General features: G+C 36.8%; 2 protein-coding genes and 1 pseudogene across 3 annotated transcripts; 1 reads left to right on the forward strand and 2 right to left on the reverse strand.

Moving 5' to 3' along the window:
- Positions 1-1094: 1094 nt before the first annotated feature.
- Positions 1095-3012, reverse strand: LOC143594070 (uncharacterized). Its single transcript, XM_077073476.1, has 5 exons — positions 2858-3012; positions 2665-2762; positions 1921-2047; positions 1340-1494; positions 1095-1240 (listed from the first exon to the last, which is right to left on the reverse strand). Exons 1-5 carry the CDS (start codon positions 3010-3012, stop codon positions 1095-1097), a joined length of 681 nt encoding a protein of 226 aa, XP_076929591.1.
- Positions 3013-4213: 1201 nt separating this feature from the next.
- On the reverse strand, positions 4214-6238 carry LOC143594072 (pentatricopeptide repeat-containing protein At4g14190, chloroplastic-like). Its single transcript, XM_077073478.1, has 2 exons — positions 5900-6238; positions 4214-5597 (listed from the first exon to the last, which is right to left on the reverse strand). Exons 1-2 carry the CDS (start codon positions 6236-6238, stop codon positions 4476-4478), a joined length of 1461 nt encoding a protein of 486 aa, XP_076929593.1. The 3' UTR covers positions 4214-4475.
- Positions 6239-12511: 6273 nt separating this feature from the next.
- On the forward strand, positions 12512-15550 carry LOC143594073 (receptor-like kinase TMK4; annotated as a pseudogene). The gene is made up of 2 exons (XR_013146255.1): positions 12512-14763; positions 14848-15550. The product of XR_013146255.1 is annotated as a receptor-like kinase TMK4 (transcript).
- Positions 15551-18753: the final 3203 nt, after the last annotated feature.

The raw sequence follows: 18753 nt of genomic DNA on the forward strand, positions 1-18753 counted from the left end.
TGCGCAAGAATCTTATTAGCAATCATTATAGTATTTGTTATTTAGGTTGTTGAATTTTCATGGTTATTTCCTTAAATCGATTTTTGATATCGCTAACTGGTCTTAGTAGATTGAAATGACAAAAAACAGAACTACAAAACCTAGAAGTTGGCCAACCCAAAAGGAAGAAAACCGTAATTTACTCTACTTCTTTTGACAAGATTGGTTAAAGTGTTTATATCATTTGTGTCTTTAAGAGACATTCTGGTGGTAAAGTGGTGTAGTACTCTCCAATCAAGTGTTCAAATGGTTTTGGCCTGTGAGTTATAATCTTGAGGAGCGTAGGTGAGGCAATTATAGAATTAGAGTAAAAAGTACGTGTTCACCGGTAGAAAAAGAAAAAAAACTTTTATATTACTTGTAATTTGTAATGATAGTATTGGTGTGGTTGCCACTCTTTTGCATACGCTTGGATAACTAGATAAATTAGTTGGCATTGTGAATGTCCTTATTTTTCTAAAGCAATAGTTATTAATTTAAATGAGTAATAAATATGTTTTGATTTACACTTGTTTTGATACCAATTGTTGGCCTGAGTTATGATTGATAAACAAAACACAAGCACGAGTTTGATTCTAATTAACACGGCTTCAACTCTTCCGTTATTAATCTCAGACTCTAAACACAAGCAAACCAACCCTAGACCTATATTTTATACTAAGCATAAAGACCCAAACTTTTATGACTCAAAACTCAAACCGATTAAACTAAATAATTCTACTAGATAAACCTTAACATTTAAACTAGACATTTAGCTCACACCTAAAACTCTTTTAAATAAATACTAATAACACTTTGACTAGGAAATAAATATTCAAATCATACAATTAATAACTGTGGGAATTGGGTGTCCCTAATATGCCCTCGTAAGATGGATGATGGCTGTGTTTGAGCAAGAGAAGAAGTTGAAGATGTGAACAAAGATGAAATTGATGAATACTAATAACACTTTGACTATGAAGTTGGTGTGTCTCTAATAACATACACATATAAATATGAATGCATACTGTTTATTTATACTTATATTGAACAAATTATGAAGAAACTAACTTTACTTATGTAACAGTCCTCTCCCCATGGATGACAACATCTGCCTCTACAAAGAAAACAACTTGAAACAAAAACCATCTGACGAATGTGGCATGTGAAATGAATCTTTGCCAGCCCCATTCCGGTTCCGAAGCACTGAACCAGTTACTAGCTGCAGTTTACATATGAACCACTTTGAGCTCGACCTTGATATGAACTAATCAGTTGAAGTTGATAACACACATCATTGTAAATGATGAGATGCATTTACCTTTAGCTTCTTTGTGTCTTGTGTTCGACTGATCCCTCATACGAAGAGTAAATTCTGCAAGTATCTCGGTTCCAGATGGAAGGTTTTCAAGATCAGCAAGAGCTAGTTTAAGAGATATGTGGGGGCCATCAGCACCAAGATGTAAGAGTATCTTCCTGTATAAATGCATGCCATGATACAAAGTATTTTGTAAACACAGTTATATGATCATTAATATTGTTTACCGCTTTTTTTTTGTATGTTTAGGTGGTTTACCAATACGGTTGTTTCTTAATCACATGCAAAACTAAGTAAGTACCAAAGGGAGCGATGAACGTCGAGGGGTCCAAAGTCGATCCCTCACCCACTACTTACTTAGTTTTACACGTGATTAAGAAAACCACATAAGCATACGGAATTTAAATTCATTGTTTACCATTTGTGAGCCGCGACACTAAATATGTCAGAAGTTTCACATGGAGGTTTTGAGCAGTCGATCTTCCATGTGTTTGTAAGAAACTGCATCCTTCGCCATTGACAAACACTCGGTTTTGCATTTACTTGTCTCGTTAGACAAAAATACCTCGACTCCAAACACACACTTGTCTCCAACAAGGTACCCGATGTTAGAATTGCCAAGTTCTTTAAGACTGATGAACTTATCAAAGCCACGCTCCGTTCTCAGTCTTTGAAATCGTCCTCCTTCACTCATTTCATCTGCAGTGTAATCTGCATGCGTGCAAGTAATTATGAAAATTTTGTAATACTAGGTGGATTAGGAAAGCACCAATCACTTCTAGTTTTTATAGAACGGCTAATTCACACACCCTCATTTGACTAGAACCTCAACCACTTGGGGAGGAACACCTTTACTACAGACCTTGATACCGATAGGCTACAAGTCTTTTGGTAACGACTTCTAGTTGATATCTAGAACTATATGTAAAACTAGGGAGTTCGCCTGATAATAGGAGGAGTGGACGCAATATCGAGCTTCTTTCGTTTTTCTTTTCCCATGTTTCATTTGAAATATAAATTTGAGTTTTTTTCAATTACTTAAATACTTATTTTCTTTTTCAATCTAAATACGCAATTATATTTAGATTTTTGTTGACATTCCGATATAAATTTTATTGAAAAGAGTTGTATGCAAAATAAACCGCCTAGTATTTTATATGTAGTTCAACTAAAATCCGAAGTGATTGGTGATTTACTAAACCGCTTACTAATACAAGAAAACTTAATTAATTATATGTCATAGCCGTTACCTCAACTCTTCAAGTATGATGTAATTATCATTGTTTTGATCAAGAAAAATATCCTGAAAGTTGCATAGACCTCCCAACCAAGAGGAAGAGAGTTTGAGTCTGCCATGGCTAGGTATGCAGACAAGAATTCTCCAACATTTTTACTCTTGTTGCCATTCGGGTGAATCACCAACTTCCTACATGTTACAAATCTTATCGTTGCTCAACTTATAATATCGATCTTAAACCTTTACTAATTAACTAGAAATATAAGTGAGTAAAAACAACGTACCATTTGTAGCCCGTGGCTTCAAATTCATTCGATTCGTATCTTTCGACATTTTGCTTTGTTAATAAAGAGAACTGTTGAATGTTGAGAATGTAGTGAACAGGTGGTGCCATAGATGTTGATCTCAAAGTCTCTAAACATGATTCTTCAATGGCCATGAATGAAAACTCAAATGAGATGTGAGTATTTGTGTGCCAAATTAAGAAACTAATGGCTTGTTAATTTTAATCCAAGGGATTTTGGAGGATTATATATGCTTGAGATTAGTAGTGTTTCCTCCTAAATCACTTATTCTCTCCTTCTCATAAACAAAAAATTTAGTCATTTTAAATGCCTAAGGTTTGCTAAAGAAGGCATTTAACATTTGAAGGTTCAAGTAAGGAATAGAGCATATCTTATATTATTATATATTTATATGTGATGTATGTTCGTAAGTCTTGGATCTCCATCAACATGCACAAGATTCTTATTAGCAATCATTATAGTACTTGTTATTTAGGTTGTTGAAGTTCATGGTTATTTCCTTAAATTGATCCTTGATATCGCTAACTGGTCTTGTGGACTAAAATGACAAAAAACATAACCACAAAATCGAGAACTTGGCCAAATCAAAAGGAAGATAACCGTAATTTACCCTACTTCGTTTGACAAGATTGGTTAGAGTATTTATATTACTTGTGTCTTCAAGAGACATCCTGGTGTAAAGTGGTGTACTCTCCAACCAAGTGTTCAGGTGGTTGTGGCCCGTGGTTCTAATCTTGAGGAGTGTAGGCGAGGCAATTATAGAATCAGAGTAGAATGTGCGTGTTCACTTGTCAGAAATAATAATAATAATAAATAAATAAACCTTTATATTACTTGTAATGGCAGTATTGGTGTGGTTGCCACTCTTTCGCATACGTTTGGATAACTAGATAAATCAGTTGGCATTGTGAATGTCCTTATTTTCTAAAACTATAAGTATTTTAAGTGAGTAATGAAAATGTTTTGATTTACACTTGTTATGTCGCCGAAATTTGTATAAACCATAGGAGACATATGTTGGCGTCGAGCCCCAACACTAGACCTGCTGAGACTCACAGTTGCGGGAGCAGAGCCTGGAAGAAGTCGCCTATTCGATATTGGGATCACTTAGGATCCCATTATGCCATGACTGGTGGTACTGGTGGGTGCAACACTGAGAACTCTTACGCTTTCGACCCTTCATCGAATTCGATATGCTACTTATATAAGGCTATTAATATTTAATATTGTGTTGATCATGTGTATAATGAATAATGATTGCCTTAGAAGAAGATGTAAGCAGTTTCATCTGCACTTCTACTGAAAACATAAAAATGACAAGGCTAAAATTATAAATATATAAAACATAACTATATATACAAATAAAAACAATTATATAATAAACAAACTAAGCTCGAGCTTTAGACACAGTCACAAACTTGAAACAAGCCGACCCCGAACATTAGACACAACAAACTTGAAACAAGCTGAGCTCGAGCCACTCTCTTAGTTGAATGAACTGAACTCGAGCTTAGTCAGACTCGATCCCAGCTTGGCTCGTCTACACCCGCAGCCAAGCCGACATAGGAAATATTCACTTAATCTACCCGAGGAGACATCATATGCATTGTTGACGCAGCTTAACCAAATCAATAAGATGCTCATAACTCCAAATTTGACTCTTTGTATGGTCAACTTCTTCAACAATCTTTAAAAAATTTCCCTTTCCAAAAGCAACAAGAACCAAAGGGTCAGTTTTTAACTCCACGACATCCATAAAAAATCCCCTCTTTCTCCAATAATCCAACTCGTCAAACCCATGTGCATCATACAAAATCCCATAAGTAACAATGTCGGGTTTCACATCTCGAGCTGCCATTTCCAAGATCACACCTTTAAAGTGTCTAAAATCTTTCATTTTTGCATATGCAAATAACATTGTGTTTGCAATCGTCACGCTCCATTTAGCTTTCCTGTAGTCCATTTCACGCACGATAGACTCCATTCCTGTTCGACTCAAAAGGCAAGCGTGAGAAAGCATTCTTAAACACCAAACAACGTTACTGTTTCCGGTTCTTGAATAAAGATTGATACCCATATCATCTAACTTAGAAAACATGTAGTTTTCTATATAAACACTAGCCACTTTATGAACCAAATCATCTTTCAGGTAAACTCGCGGTTTCAACCTCAAAACCGTTCTATAAACCTTCTCCATTTTCTCCAAATCCCCAAAATTTGCATACGCCTCGAGCATTGCCACCACGGTAGAACCTTCAAGATCCATCTTTTTCGAGACCACAATCCTGTACGTTCTTTCCATCATCTTAATCAATCCCGCAAACGAAAACTCTTTAATTAGCAAATTATAAGTCGACTGATCAGGAAAACATCCGTTTGATTCCATTCTCTTCACACATTTTGCCATCTCATCATACAAGCCATTCTTCGCATAAGATTTGATTAACCCATTATAAACCGACGTATAAGGCTTCATATCATTATCTTCCATCACCTTAAGATGAGACAAAGCATCTTCAAATCTACCCTTTTCAATAAATCCGCGGATAACCAAACTGTAAATCTCGGACGACGGTTGCATACCATGAATGCTCTTCATATCTTCTAAAGCCAACACTGCAACATCAACTAGTCCTTCATCAACCAATAACCTTACAATTCTCTCGTAATTAAATACACTAGCCCGTGATTCGTCTCTGCTCGACCATTTATCGAACACCTGGCGTGCAACATTTACAACATTACAAAACATGATAAAATTCACAATTTACACCTCAAATTTCCCAAATTGGTTCCCTTTTTGATTCACTTTAAAGATAACATTCAAAAAGTACCAATCAAAGATATCAAAATTCACCCAACTCAATATTCGTCTCTACTAGACCATTTATCGAACACCTGGTGTGCAATATTTACAGCATTACAAAACAAGAAAAACTCATAATTTACACCTCAATTTTCCCAAATGAGTTCATTTATGAATATTTTATTAAGTTAACAATCAAAGCATACAAAATTGACCTTGAGGACTTGGCTTGATCTGGAGGTCTGATTTAGGAATCCGACTACAGCCCAGAAGAGTTCTTTGGTCCAATCGCCATCGGCTTCGAGAACCCGAACTGGGTCTGAGTCTTTATGGTTGAGCTTCTCGAACAGAGTCCTTTTGAGGTGCCAATTTCGATTGAGATCATCAAACTGGACTGTTTTTTGTTTGTCAGAGATGGTTTTTAATGGTTTGTGTGAACGAGAAAATTGGGGTTTTGTAGTTGATTGGTTTCTGGCGGAGGGTTTGACAAAAATTAGGGTTTTACAAAGGAAGATGCTATCGTTAATGGTTATGGAAGGAAGAAGTATCTCCATAGCAACTTTAACTGTTTTTTGAAAGGAAGTGATGAGTAAACTACCTACCTTTTTATAAAAATAAATCATAATTTTTAAAATAAAAGCCACCGGTATGGTTTTCCGTAAAAACACCCGGATTTGAAGTCAGCGTAGGCCAGCTTAACGCAAAATAGTCCGGCAAGAGAAGGGCAACAGGACTCTTTAAATTGGAGAGTGCGGTGGCCTAACACACAAGAAAGTTGCCATTTTTTTTAAAGCTGCTTAAAGCTCTTAACTTTCTTTGGCGAAAAAAAAAAGAAGAAGGGCTCAGCGTCATTGACATAGGATGATTGGATCCGATTTAATTGTAATCTGATTAGCTAGATGTAGTTTCCTTTTATTATCTGGGTGGTGGTGCCGGATTAAATTTGGGTTGTGGGTCGTAAGTGACGAAGTTTGAACGAAAATGCAGGTGGGCTCATATTTTTGGACGAAAACTAGGGGCCTCAGATAAGGGGGGGGGGGGATGCATAGGCTATACTTCGCCCCCAGCGGGTCGCGTCTTGTGGTGCATATACTTTTACTAGTAGGTAACCCGCACGATGCGGCGGCGACAAGTTGCACCTCCTACCTCCGCGAGCATTGGGGACCCGTTCATATATAGATGAAAAATGACATTACAAGCAGAGTCGATAATCTTATTATGCTAACATACATGACCCAAATTTACGTGAATATTTCATCCAAAAATTTCTTTTTACATAAATTAAATGTTCACTTATCATGCATACCAAAAAAAATAGTAAAAGAGAACCCAGAGTAACTAATTCACAACACCCTAATTTCATAAACATGAAGTCTAATTTCATAAACATGAAGTGATGCTCTAACAAATACTCTATATTTGTAACGCTCTTTGTGAGTTCATTCATCAAATCTTTAGTCTTTTATATGGGCAATGAAGCTCTTGCTGAAAAAAAGGCTACATCACAAACAAAGACACGTTTGTTGCAGATCTAATGCTTCAAGATTGACTTTTGCTTCAATATAGTTAGCCTCTTCTGTTCTTTTGGATATCCCGAGAGTTTGTCATCCTTTAGTTTCTAATAATCAAATACAAAAATGCATGTAGATTAAAGTAAGAATCACAGTGCTACAAATTTGATACAAATGGTGGTATAATTTAAGATTTATGCAAAAAAAAAAAAGGCATAAAACTAACAGGATTAAGAAGGTCTTTACAACAAAACCCATATGATGTTAAAGTGTTCAACAATATATATTATTTAGACAATCTAATGAGTAATGAACAAACATACCACAAAAGTGAGAGATAAGTTGCACTGCAAGATGTTCCTACCTACAGGCATCGCCGCTTTTCACAATAACATTCAAGATGACCAAACATACTCTAAAAGTGAGAAATGGGTTGTAACATCAAATGCAAAACTTGTCGTGCACAGGTCCCAACCAAACATTGGTTCTATATTTTTTTTGTTTGCTAAAGTTCACCAAATAATGCATCACTCAATAACTTTCTTTTGGAGTTGCACCATGTATGTCCTATTTCAAATAAAACATGTCTCGGAGATTACTTGCACAAAAATGATGATACATTAGCCGCTTTGCTAGTACTCACCTTATGTTGTGCATCAAATGAAGCTTGACCAAACCACTTTACAGGAAGTCCGGGTGGTGCTTCTCTCTCTCTTTAATGCAGAAGCCTGCATAAGCCAACAAAACTTTCCTTTATCTAAATCTTGTTATGAAACCAGAAGCAATTGATTGATTGTAAACCAATTATAGCCAAAATAATGTAACAATAACTTAATGAATTAATACAATAACATAGTCTAGACAGTTTTGTATTGGTATCATATTCAGCAAAAGTTTCTCAGTTTCATTGTTTTAACCAAACAGTTTTCAACAACTTAATGAATGCAATAACATGGTCCAGAAAGTTTTTCTATTGAACATATCATGATGCGTTTAACCATTTTACAAAACTGACTGGAGTAATATCAAACCTCTGTGATAGATGAATAGACAACCCTTAATTTCTGCACCATGAATGTATATGTTATTTGCAAATGTGGTCATTTATTAAAGGGCTGATTTATAGGCATGTAAACGTAGCGAACAATCTGGCTTTGTTTATATTTGTTTCACTTTAACTGAACAAACGATCAAACACGAACAATTAAACGAACATAGTTCTCTTATTCGTGATCAATCAATGGCATGCTTTAAGAGTTACAATCCTTTACAACCCCTAGCATTAAGACTTCTAATACTCTTAATTTTAATAGTTTTTATCAAAAAGACAATATTGACCTCCTATTATTTTTATAATTTAAATGTATAATTGAGTTCGAATTTCGAATCAATCAAATTTAAAATTTATAAATCTGTATTTGATTCGAAATTTGATTACTAAACCGAATTCGAACATAATAGAATTCAAATTTTTTAAAAGCCCAATTCGGACCGACAAATTCGAATTTGATTCGAATCAAATTTCGAGCTCTTCAAGTCCGATTAGATTATTAAATGCCCCTACCCTCCGATTAGGATTAAGTTTTGCATGTTCCAAAAATCGAGAAAACCAAATCGACTTTTATAACCGAACTGAACCAAAAAATCCGACTTCTGTTGTGTATTATGGAATGTGACCTTTTCAAAGATGAAAACTGCAAAAATTAATAAATTGTGTCACTTAAAAATTCATTCCAGATGTTAAAAAATTACATTCGGATTTGTGCTCGTTTCTCTGATCTTAAGGAACGAATATGAACAAGATCTTGTTTGCGTCAGTTCACTTACAGCCCTATGAACACCCAAAAAATTCAGAAGCATTACAATCAGCAAAACTACAACAATCAATTGTCATACCTGTTGCAGCAAAGCGAGTGCATGAAAATATACAACTGCTGCCTGAGGAGTCTATGATATGCAAAAAAAAGGATATAATTTATAAAGCGGTGAGATGATTAACATAATATATGCAAAAAAAAAATAACATAAATCATCAACATGTTTAACATATGAAAAACACATAAAAAAAATTAATTTTACCTAATGCATCCAAAGAGGGAGAAAAGTAACAAATCTAGTCCAAAAAAGGTTGTAACTCATATTTTTCAACATAAGAATGATCAAATCCACTATGATTGTATTTATGTAGTGCACAATGCCATGACCACCTATATACCCCATTGCTTATAGCACTGTTTAGCTTTTACAACCTGCCATTAAAAAAAACAAATAAACAAACAGCAACTCATTAAACTGAAATTAAATAAATAAATAGATAAAATACGGAGCAGGCAAATATCAAGAATTTTATGTTTATTTTTCAACACCAGAAATTTTAAATGTAACAGAAGACATCGACCTCTGCTGCACATACATATTGAATTCCAATCTCTTAAGACAATTAAATATATAAAAAAAGAGACTAAAACACACCTTCAACAAACTGTCTAACTTATCAAAATGATTAATCATCTTTTCAAATACCTTGGTGGTATTAAGCAATGATTTATCGATGCAGTTGCTTCAAATCCACTAAGAACCCTTTCATAATTTTCTATACTGGATTAAGTGAAAAAAATTCGAGTAAAAAACAGATAGACCTGAAAATGAATCGAAAGAACACGTACGAGGCTTGTTCATGTTCACACATTTAAACAAACAAATTTTCTTTTTCATGTTCTAACCGAACGGCTAACGAACATAAATGAATACAAACGAACATAAAAGAAAACAAACAAACACTAATTAAAAGTAAAGGTCAATATCCGAATTTAAGTCTAAAATACTATCATCTTCATGATTAGATCCAACATATTAAAACTAAACAGATATATCATGCAAATATGATTGTAATTACCAAAGTAGCCCTTCTCCCAGGGTTGCTTTGAGAGGTAAGTCGGGTACGAGTAGCCATGAGGGTTGGCCGATGACCGAGCTCAGGTGTTCACACATCTCAGCGAGATGAATAGGATTTGGTGCGGTTCCATTTACTAATCCTGAAAGCTAAGGACAGGTTAATAACTTCATAATTTTGTAAACTATGAAAATTTCCACCTCTATAAGATGGATTCAATAAGGCTTCAGATAACATATTCACTAAGTCATCAACATGAATCCATAAAAGCCTGCAACATTGACACAATGAGATCAGTTTAAACCTCAATAGCAGCAGTAAAATTATTTAGAATGAGTTAGAAATCTTTTTTCTTTTTTACCAGCAAAAAAAAAAAAAAAAAGGAGCTAGATATCTAAAAATACAATATCAAGTTCACATGTATTCGAACAATCACAACCAACCACTGTAGGAATTATCGCCTCCTAAAAACAACTGCTAGTATAGTAGAGTTTATCATCCAAATATATAAAAGGAATAGTAAAAAAAACATATTTGAGGAATATATGAAGAAAGATGAGGGGTTTGAAAAGTAAATATTGTATAAATTTACAAAAAAAAAAAAAGCCTAAGATAAAAGGGTAAATATTGAAAATATATATAATATTTTATTGGACGTTCAAAAGGAAAAAAGATGACACATGATGAATTCTTTAATCGGCTTAAACTATCTCGTGTGCCTTACAAATATATTTAAAAAGGTCAACCAATGGCGCTACTGGTCGCGTGATTAAATGAATATTTATTTATTTTTTACTTTTTTCCTCAATCGTTCAGTGATGAGGATAGTCTTAACATACAAACCAGAATGCTTAAGTACAATTTTTAAATTTTAGAAATATAAATAGTGAAGCTATACAAAAATTAAAATTTTTTATATTAAATAGAGATGTAGATTTAATGTAGAAAACAATTTATGAAATTTCTATAAATTAAGAGGTAAAAAGGTAAAGTACTAGTTAACACATCGCTTATCTTCTGCGTCCTCTCTGTTAAATTTTCTTTCCTTCTATCGTTAGAAACATATGGTGAAGACTTCCACGTATATTTATCTGTGAAAATTAATAGCATTAACCTTGTTTCTGTTAAACGTGTCCAACACCAAACCAGATTGAAGGCTCCTAAAACCTTAAAGAATATTTAATATAATAATTAGTTTATTATTATAAGATATAAGTTAGTCTTATGTTATTTAATCCTACTTGTTTTGGATTCAAATTGTGTATTTGAGTTAGTATAAGATTAGAATTGTGGGTTTATATATACCCTAGGTTCAATCACTCAATGTATTAGTATTATTAAGTTTTTTTTGTTTGTCGTTTAAAGAGTTCCACAAATATTGTGTTCTTGTTCTTGATTCATTTGCTCAAAGTTTAACAAATTCTTCTAAACCACTCCTAAGATAAAAATTCCATTAGAATTTTTCATTCTAACCTAACCCCAACTTTACAACCCTAACAATTTTCAGCTTCCTAATAAAGTTAACTTTTTCGAGTAACAAAATTCACCACAAATTTATAGAATCACTATAAAATTCTAAAAATCTTTCGTTCTAAGTTCTAACCTAACCCGTCAAATTAGGGATGAGATCGGTACCGTACTAGTACCTAAAATACCGGTATCGAAAATCACAAATACCAATATTTCATGCAAAATTCAGGAAATACCAGTATTATACCAAAAACTCAAAACTTAGTACCAACTCAATATCGGCGGTACCAAATCTGTACCGAATTTATTACCGGTACCCATGGTTGCAAAAGTTGTTAGGCGCTCCCAGGGCAGTCGACTAGGGAGTTGCACGTACTTGGTTTATGCGGTGAGTACTCTGACATGGTCAATTATAAAGAAACTTATTTTTGAGACCTTATATATATGTCAAGTATCATAAATCTACTAATATTTATAACAAAATACGTGAATATCAATATAAATAAAAAAGATACATCTTAAATACCAAGGTATCTAAAATTTGAAAATCATTAATTAAAAAACTGATAGTCAATCTTTAATGTTATAGAAATACAAATTATATTTAATTTTTTAAAGTCAAAATTTGTTTGAGTTGACCAACTAGATCCAATTGTGGTGAAGGTTGACCATTTTTTATCGATTCCGAGTTACCAGATGAAGTTAAACAAAGTCGCCTCGACACCATACTTTGTAGCAATTACTCGATGCCTAGTCGTGAGTTTACAACCATACTAGCACCAATCGATACCAGTACCAGAAACAGTCGTCTCGGTCCAATCCAGTCAAAACCCTACAACTTAAAGGACCTTTCCAAAAGTACACCACACTATCAAACACCAATCTAACCACCAACCCGCTATTTTCCTCTTCCTTTTTTCCTTACAAACCGCCGCTTCCGACCACCACCAACAATGGTGCTTCACGACTCCGGTCACCGTCACCTCCACCTCTTAACCACCACCACCACCTTCTTCCTCCTCCTCATCCTCTCCACCACCGCCGACGACGCCGCCGTCATCTCCTCCCTCGCCACCACCCCACCCTCCTGGACCACCACCACCACCTTCTGCAAATGGGAAGGCATCACCTGCGACAACTCCAACCGCGTCACCACCATCAACCTCCAGTCCAAATCACTCTCCGGCACCCTCCCACCATCTCTCACCCAACTCAAAACCTTATCACTCCAACGCAACTCCATCACCGGCACCCTCCCATCATTAGCCAACCTCACTCTCCTCCAACAAGTCACTCTCGACACCAACAACTTCACTTCGATCCCACCCGACCTCTTCTCGGGTCTCAACAACTTACAGGACTTCAGCATCTCCGAAAACCAACAGCTTTCCACATGGGTCTTACCGCAATCGTTAGCCCTAAACAACAACTTACAAAGCTTTGAAGCCAGCAATGCCAACCTTATCGGTTCAATTCCGGATATATTCAACAGCTTACTGAATTTACAAAACCTAAGGCTATCTTATAATAACCTAACCGGGTCGTTACCGTTAACTTTCGCAGGGTCACAGATACAAAACCTGTGGCTGAATAATCAGTTACAAGGGCATCGGGTTCGCTTCAGGTTGTTGGGTTAATGACCCAAGTGAGTCAAGTTTGGTTACAAGCGAATTCGTTTACGGGTGTGATTCCGGACCTTACGAATTGCACGGTTTTGTTCGATTTGCAGCTGAGGGATAATCAGTTAACGGGTTTGGTAACTGGGTCGTTGATGGGTCTTCCGAAGTTGGTTAATGTTACTTTGCAGAATAATAAGTTGCAGGGTCCGTTGCCTGTGTTTAAGACTGGGGTGCTTACTGAATTGGGGACGGATACGAATAGTTTTTGTTTGTCGGTTCCCGGGCCGTGCGACCTGCAAGTGACGGTGTTGCTTGAGGTTGCTGGGGCGGTTGGGTATCCGATGTCGTTGGCGCAGTCTTGGAAAGGGAATGATGCGTGCAAGGAGTGGGTTTTTGTTAGTTGTGATTCTTCTGGGAAGAATGTGACTAGTGTGAGTTTTGGGAGACAGGGGTTTTCGGGTGTTATTTCCCCTGCTTTTGCGAATTTGACTTCGTTAAGGAGTTTGTCGTTGAATGATAATAATTTGGTTGGGTCGATCCCGGAGAGTTTGACTTTGTTACCGGATCTGCAGCTTATCGATGTGTCGAACAATAATCTTTCTGGCCCGGTACCTGTGTTCCCACCACGGGTTAAGTTTACGCATACAGGTAATGTTTTGTTGGGTCAAAATGTGTCGGGTGGGACACCAGGGTCCTGGCCGGGTTCTGGGAGCACTGGTGGGAGTGGTTCAAATGGGACGGGAAAAGGGAGTTCGGTTTCAACGGGTACGATTGTCGGGATTGTCGTCAGTATTGTTGTTTTTGTTGCGATTATGCTGTTTGTGAGTTATAAATGTTATCTTAGAAAGAAAAACCAAAAGCCTGGGAAAGTTGAAGATCCGGAACATGGTAAGGAAATGGTTAAAGCGAGTGTAATGGGCGGTGGTTCTAATGCTCAAAACGTTGTTAGCGAGTTACAGAGTCAAGGCAGCGGTGATCATACCGAAATGTCGGTTTTTGAAGGGAGTAATGTGGTCATTTCCATTCAACTTCTTCGACAAGTCACCGACAATTTCAGTGATGAAAATGTTTTAGGAAGAGGTGGATTCGGGGACGTTTACAAAGGGGAATTACACGACGGGACCAAGATAGCAGTCAAAAGAATGGAATCGGGTGTAATGGGAACAAAAGGGTTAAAAGAATTTCAAGCCGAAATTGCGGTTTTAACCAAAGTTAGACACCGACATCTTGTGGCTCTGCTCGGATATTGTATTAACGGTAACGAACGACTTTTAGTATACGAGTACATGCCTCAAGGAACTTTAGGTCAACACTTGTTTGACTGGCGGGAACATAAAACCGACCCGCTTAGCTGGAAACAACGGGTGTCGATAGCTTTGGATGTCGGGAGGGGGTCGAGTATTTGCATAGTTTGGCCCAATCAAGTTTTATTCATAGAGATTTAAAGCCGTCTAATATCCTACTCGGTGATGATATGCGGGCCAAAGTTGCAGATTTTGATTTGGTCAAAAATGCCCCTGATGGGAAGCACTCTCTCGAGACTCGGGTAGCTGGAACTTTTGGTTATCTCGCACCTGAATATGCTGGTAAGCATAATATACAGTTTCTTTGTTACTATTAATTATTTGATTATGATTATTTGCTAAATGATAACCACGGGCTTTATGTAGCTACCGGAAGAGTGACTACAAAAGTGGATGTGTATGCCTTTGGAGTCGTATTAATGGAACTGATAACAGGCCGAAAAGCCCTAGACGACACTATGCCTGTTGACAAAAGTCATTTGGTGACATGGTTTCGACGGGTTCTTATCTCGAAAGAAAACATAATAAAAGCTATAGACCAAACGCTCGACACCGAAGACGAAGAAACACTAGAAAGCATATACAAAGTTGCAGAGTTAGCGGGCCACTGTACTGCACGTGAGCCATATCAGAGGCCCGACATGGGTCATGCAGTTAACGTGTTGGGCCCGTTAGTACAACAATGGAAACCATCACAATCCGAAGAGGAAGATAGTTATGGTATTGATCTTCATATGAGTCTTCCTCAAGTTCTTCAAAGATGGCAGGCGGATGAAGGCACTTCAAGAATGTTTGATGATTCATTCGGTGAAACGCAGTCGAGTATTCCATCTAAACCGTCTGGACTTGCGGATACGTTCGGGTCAACTGATTGCCGGTAGCTAAAAAAAGGTTAAGTTTTGAAGAATATGTAAAGTTACTCGTTTCAGTTATTTAATTTGTTCATTCTTTTTGACTTTAGAAGCTACATTATTCATAGTAATGATCTTTATATTGTTTGTTGGCTGGATTCTTTAAATCTTTTTGATTGCAAGATATATACATATACATGTTTGGAAAGATAGTTGAATTTGTAATCTTTACATGGTTTCTTAATTTTTTTTTTTATTTTTGTTCTTAATATGCGCATTTCTTGTTTGGGATTACTTTTGGATAGAGGTGCACAAATCGGTTTTTTAAAAAAAACCGGTTCGGTTATTAACCGGACCGGTTTTTTTCGACCAGGAAAAAAACCGGTTCGGTTAATAACCGGACCGGTTAATAACCGGACCGGTTAATGTGTATGAAAACCATAACCGGTCAAACCGGTTAGGACCGGGTTGGGAACCGGTTAGAACCGGTTAATAAACCGGTTTTTTTATTAACCGGTTTTTTGATAACCGGTCTAACCGGTTTTTTTTTTTTTTTTTTTAAATAACCATTATTTTTTCACAGTATAAACAAACCGGTAACTACAAGGCAAACCGGTAACTACAAGCATTAAATCGTTATCGCATATTCGTAACTCAAAAATACATAACTTTCATTTATAGCTTTTACATTAAAAATACAAACATTAAATCGTTATCGCATATTCGTAACTCAAAAATACAAACATTAAAGAATGCTTAGACACGATTACATTAACAACTTGCTGTTTCTTACTCATTATTTTCATCGCTACCCGATCCCGAGCTATTCCTTAGGTAATCGTCGTACGCGGCTTCTTCATCGGTCATTGGTTGAGTGTGTCCTTGATTGACCTCGTCTTCATACAAGCCCGCCTCATAGTCCATTTCCCCCTCGAGTGAGCGTTGATGTTGTGCCCTATCTAAAGAGTCCAAGTAATCCTTGTAGCAAATAGACATCTCTACAGCTGGTGGAGTGAGTCGAGTCCTCCTAATCGATATAACCCTGCCAGAAACAGAAAAAGCAGACTCTGAAGCTACCGTGGAAGCTTGGACCGTTAGTAAATCTTTGGCCATGGCGGCGAGGATCGGAAACTCATCCTCCTTACCTCTCCACCAAGCCAGCAAATCAAAACTTCTAAATTCATCTGGAGTCATGTGTTTCACAAAGTTGGTACCACCATACCTTCCAAGTTCACTGCTTGGGGTGTTTACCTTTTGACGTTTACCGGCGTCTTCCCAAATCATGTAGTACATCCCCATTTCAAGGTCGGTTTGGGATTGGGATTGGGCAACAGCTCTTAACGAGTCATGAATTTGGGAAGACGACCCGTATTTTGTAAGGTAAACATCATACATGTTAGACAAGGTGGTGTTGAAAGCATTCTTTAAAGTTTGGTTATAATAGGGGTTTTGATCGTCGTTTAACTCTAGCTCATCACAAATTTTTTCTATTAAAGCTTCAACACCACCAACATTTATGCAAGGGTTTAACGCAGCAGCACATGTCAAAACAGCGGGTAGTTGTTGAAAATATTTTCTAAATTTTTCTTTCATTTTTACACCCATATCAAAATAAGGTGCACCCCTACAATGAAGTTCATTCAACTTTGTGCACATGACAGCAATTTTTGGTAAAGCAATGGGGCTTGTTGGATAGTAAACCCCGGATAAACTAGTTGTGCAAGATTTAAAAATTTGAAGGACCTCCGTAACGATCTCAATCAATAACCAGTTTCTAGGATCGTACGGTGCACATTTACCCCTACTTGACATTATTTGATGAAACGCAATTAGTGATTCTTTTTGTTGGATGGCTTTCTCAAACATATCACAAGTCGAGTAACATCTTGTTGGACAATCCCAATTGGGCCCCAACCATTGACAATTAGCTTCATCACAAAATTTTTTGTATCTTGAAAATGTTTTATTGTTGCTAAAAACATCTCGTAACATTCTTTTAAAATTGTTTCTTTGCGTTTCGATCACGTTTAACCCATCTTGCACGGCCAAGTTGATAATATGTGCAATGCATCGGCTATGAAAAAACGCTCCATCACAAATAGGTTTATACTTTAATTTTAAATGGCCAACCGCGGCCGTATTGTTGGACGCGTTATCAAACGAAATTGAAAAGATTTTATCTTCAATCTTGTATTGTCGAATGACTTTATCCAAGAGTTTAAAAATATTTCTACCCGTGTGCGGGTAATCAAACAATTGAAACGCAACGGTTCGTTTCATCATTTGCCACGACCCGGGGTCAACCCAATGAGCCGTCACACAAATGTATGAGTCGGGCGAACCATTAGGTACCGACCACACATCCGTTGTTAAGTTTACACCAGTTTGTAAGTTTGAAAAGTATGAAATTAGTTCGGATTTAGCGTTTTTCCAAGCTTTTAGACAATCTCTTCTAAGGGTCGAACGACTTACGTGTTGGTAGCGTGGTTGAACATACTTTTGCATCATCTCCGTGAATTGAGGGTTGTCGAAGTGGTTGAAAGGAAGTGTATTTTGAATCACAAAGTTTGAAAACTTTTGACGTACCGCTTCAAGGTCGTACGTAAACACCGTTCCTTGATTCGTCATCTCCGGCTGCGAACTACTTCCCGATTCGTCCTTCAAGGCCTTGCAAAAGGGCCTTTGTACATGCGCTCTTAAAGTGGAGTTTGCATCTTTGCCATAAAACTTCAAACAATGTTTGCATCGAGCTTTTTGGGTACCGTTAGACATTTCGCATAGGTCGAAATGTTGCCAAACATCTTGGTTTCGTTTCGTGGGGATGACCCGAACGACCGTTTCTCCCGTGTTCGAGGCACCCATGTTGACGGATGAAGTAGCACTTTGGGAGGCCATGATAATCGACTACGAAATAAGAGCGTATGGAGTGGTAATGTGGTATAATTGAGCGTGAGATAACAAAATAATCGCGTATGTAATAAACGTTTAGAGCGTTTGGAGTTGTATAATCGAGTGTGATCTAACCAATACCCAACCTAAGCTATATATAGATGTTTGTGGGGGTAAAATGGGGGAAAAAAAAAACGGTCAAAAATTATAAAAAACGGCTATATGGCCGTTACTCAACGGGAAAAAAACCGGTTTTTAACCGGTTAACCGGTTTTTTTATAACGGTCAAAAACCGGTTTATAAAAAAACCGGTTAACCGGTTTTTTAAAAAACCGGTTATTAAAAAAACCGGTTTTTTAATAACCGGTTATTAAAAAAAACCGGTTTTTTTTATAACCGGTTATAAAACCGGTGTTGGCTCTAAATTGTGTAACCGATATATAAACCGCCGGTTTGTAAACCGGTCAAACCGGTTTACAAAAAACCGGTTTTCTTAAAAACCGGTTTCCGGTTTTAAACCGGCAAACCGGTT

This window comes from Bidens hawaiensis, unplaced genomic scaffold (assembly GCF_021521415.1).
Source record: "Bidens hawaiensis isolate Kalapana, Puna unplaced genomic scaffold, B.hawaiensis_p1.1 tig00043044_1, whole genome shotgun sequence".
Classification (NCBI taxonomy): domain Eukaryota; kingdom Viridiplantae; phylum Streptophyta; class Magnoliopsida; order Asterales; family Asteraceae; genus Bidens; species Bidens hawaiensis.

Coding starts and splice junctions, on each gene's coding strand:
- LOC143594070 (XM_077073476.1), bottom strand. CDS start 3,012: ATGGCCATTGAAGAATCATGTTTAGAGACTTTGAGATCAACATCTATG. Junction 1,495..1,920: donor GGGTACCTTGTTGGAGACAA/GTGTGTGTTTGG, acceptor GCATTTATACAG/GAAGATACTCTTACATCTTG. Junction 1,241..1,339: donor AAGACACAAAGAAGCTAAAG/GTAAATGCATCT, acceptor TGTAAACTGCAG/CTAGTAACTGGTTCAGTGCT.
- LOC143594072 (XM_077073478.1), bottom strand. CDS start 6,238: ATGGAGATACTTCTTCCTTCCATAACCATTAACGATAGCATCTTCCTT. Junction 5,598..5,899: donor GATCAAGCCAAGTCCTCAAG/GTCAATTTTGTA, acceptor GTTGCACGCCAG/GTGTTCGATAAATGGTCGAG.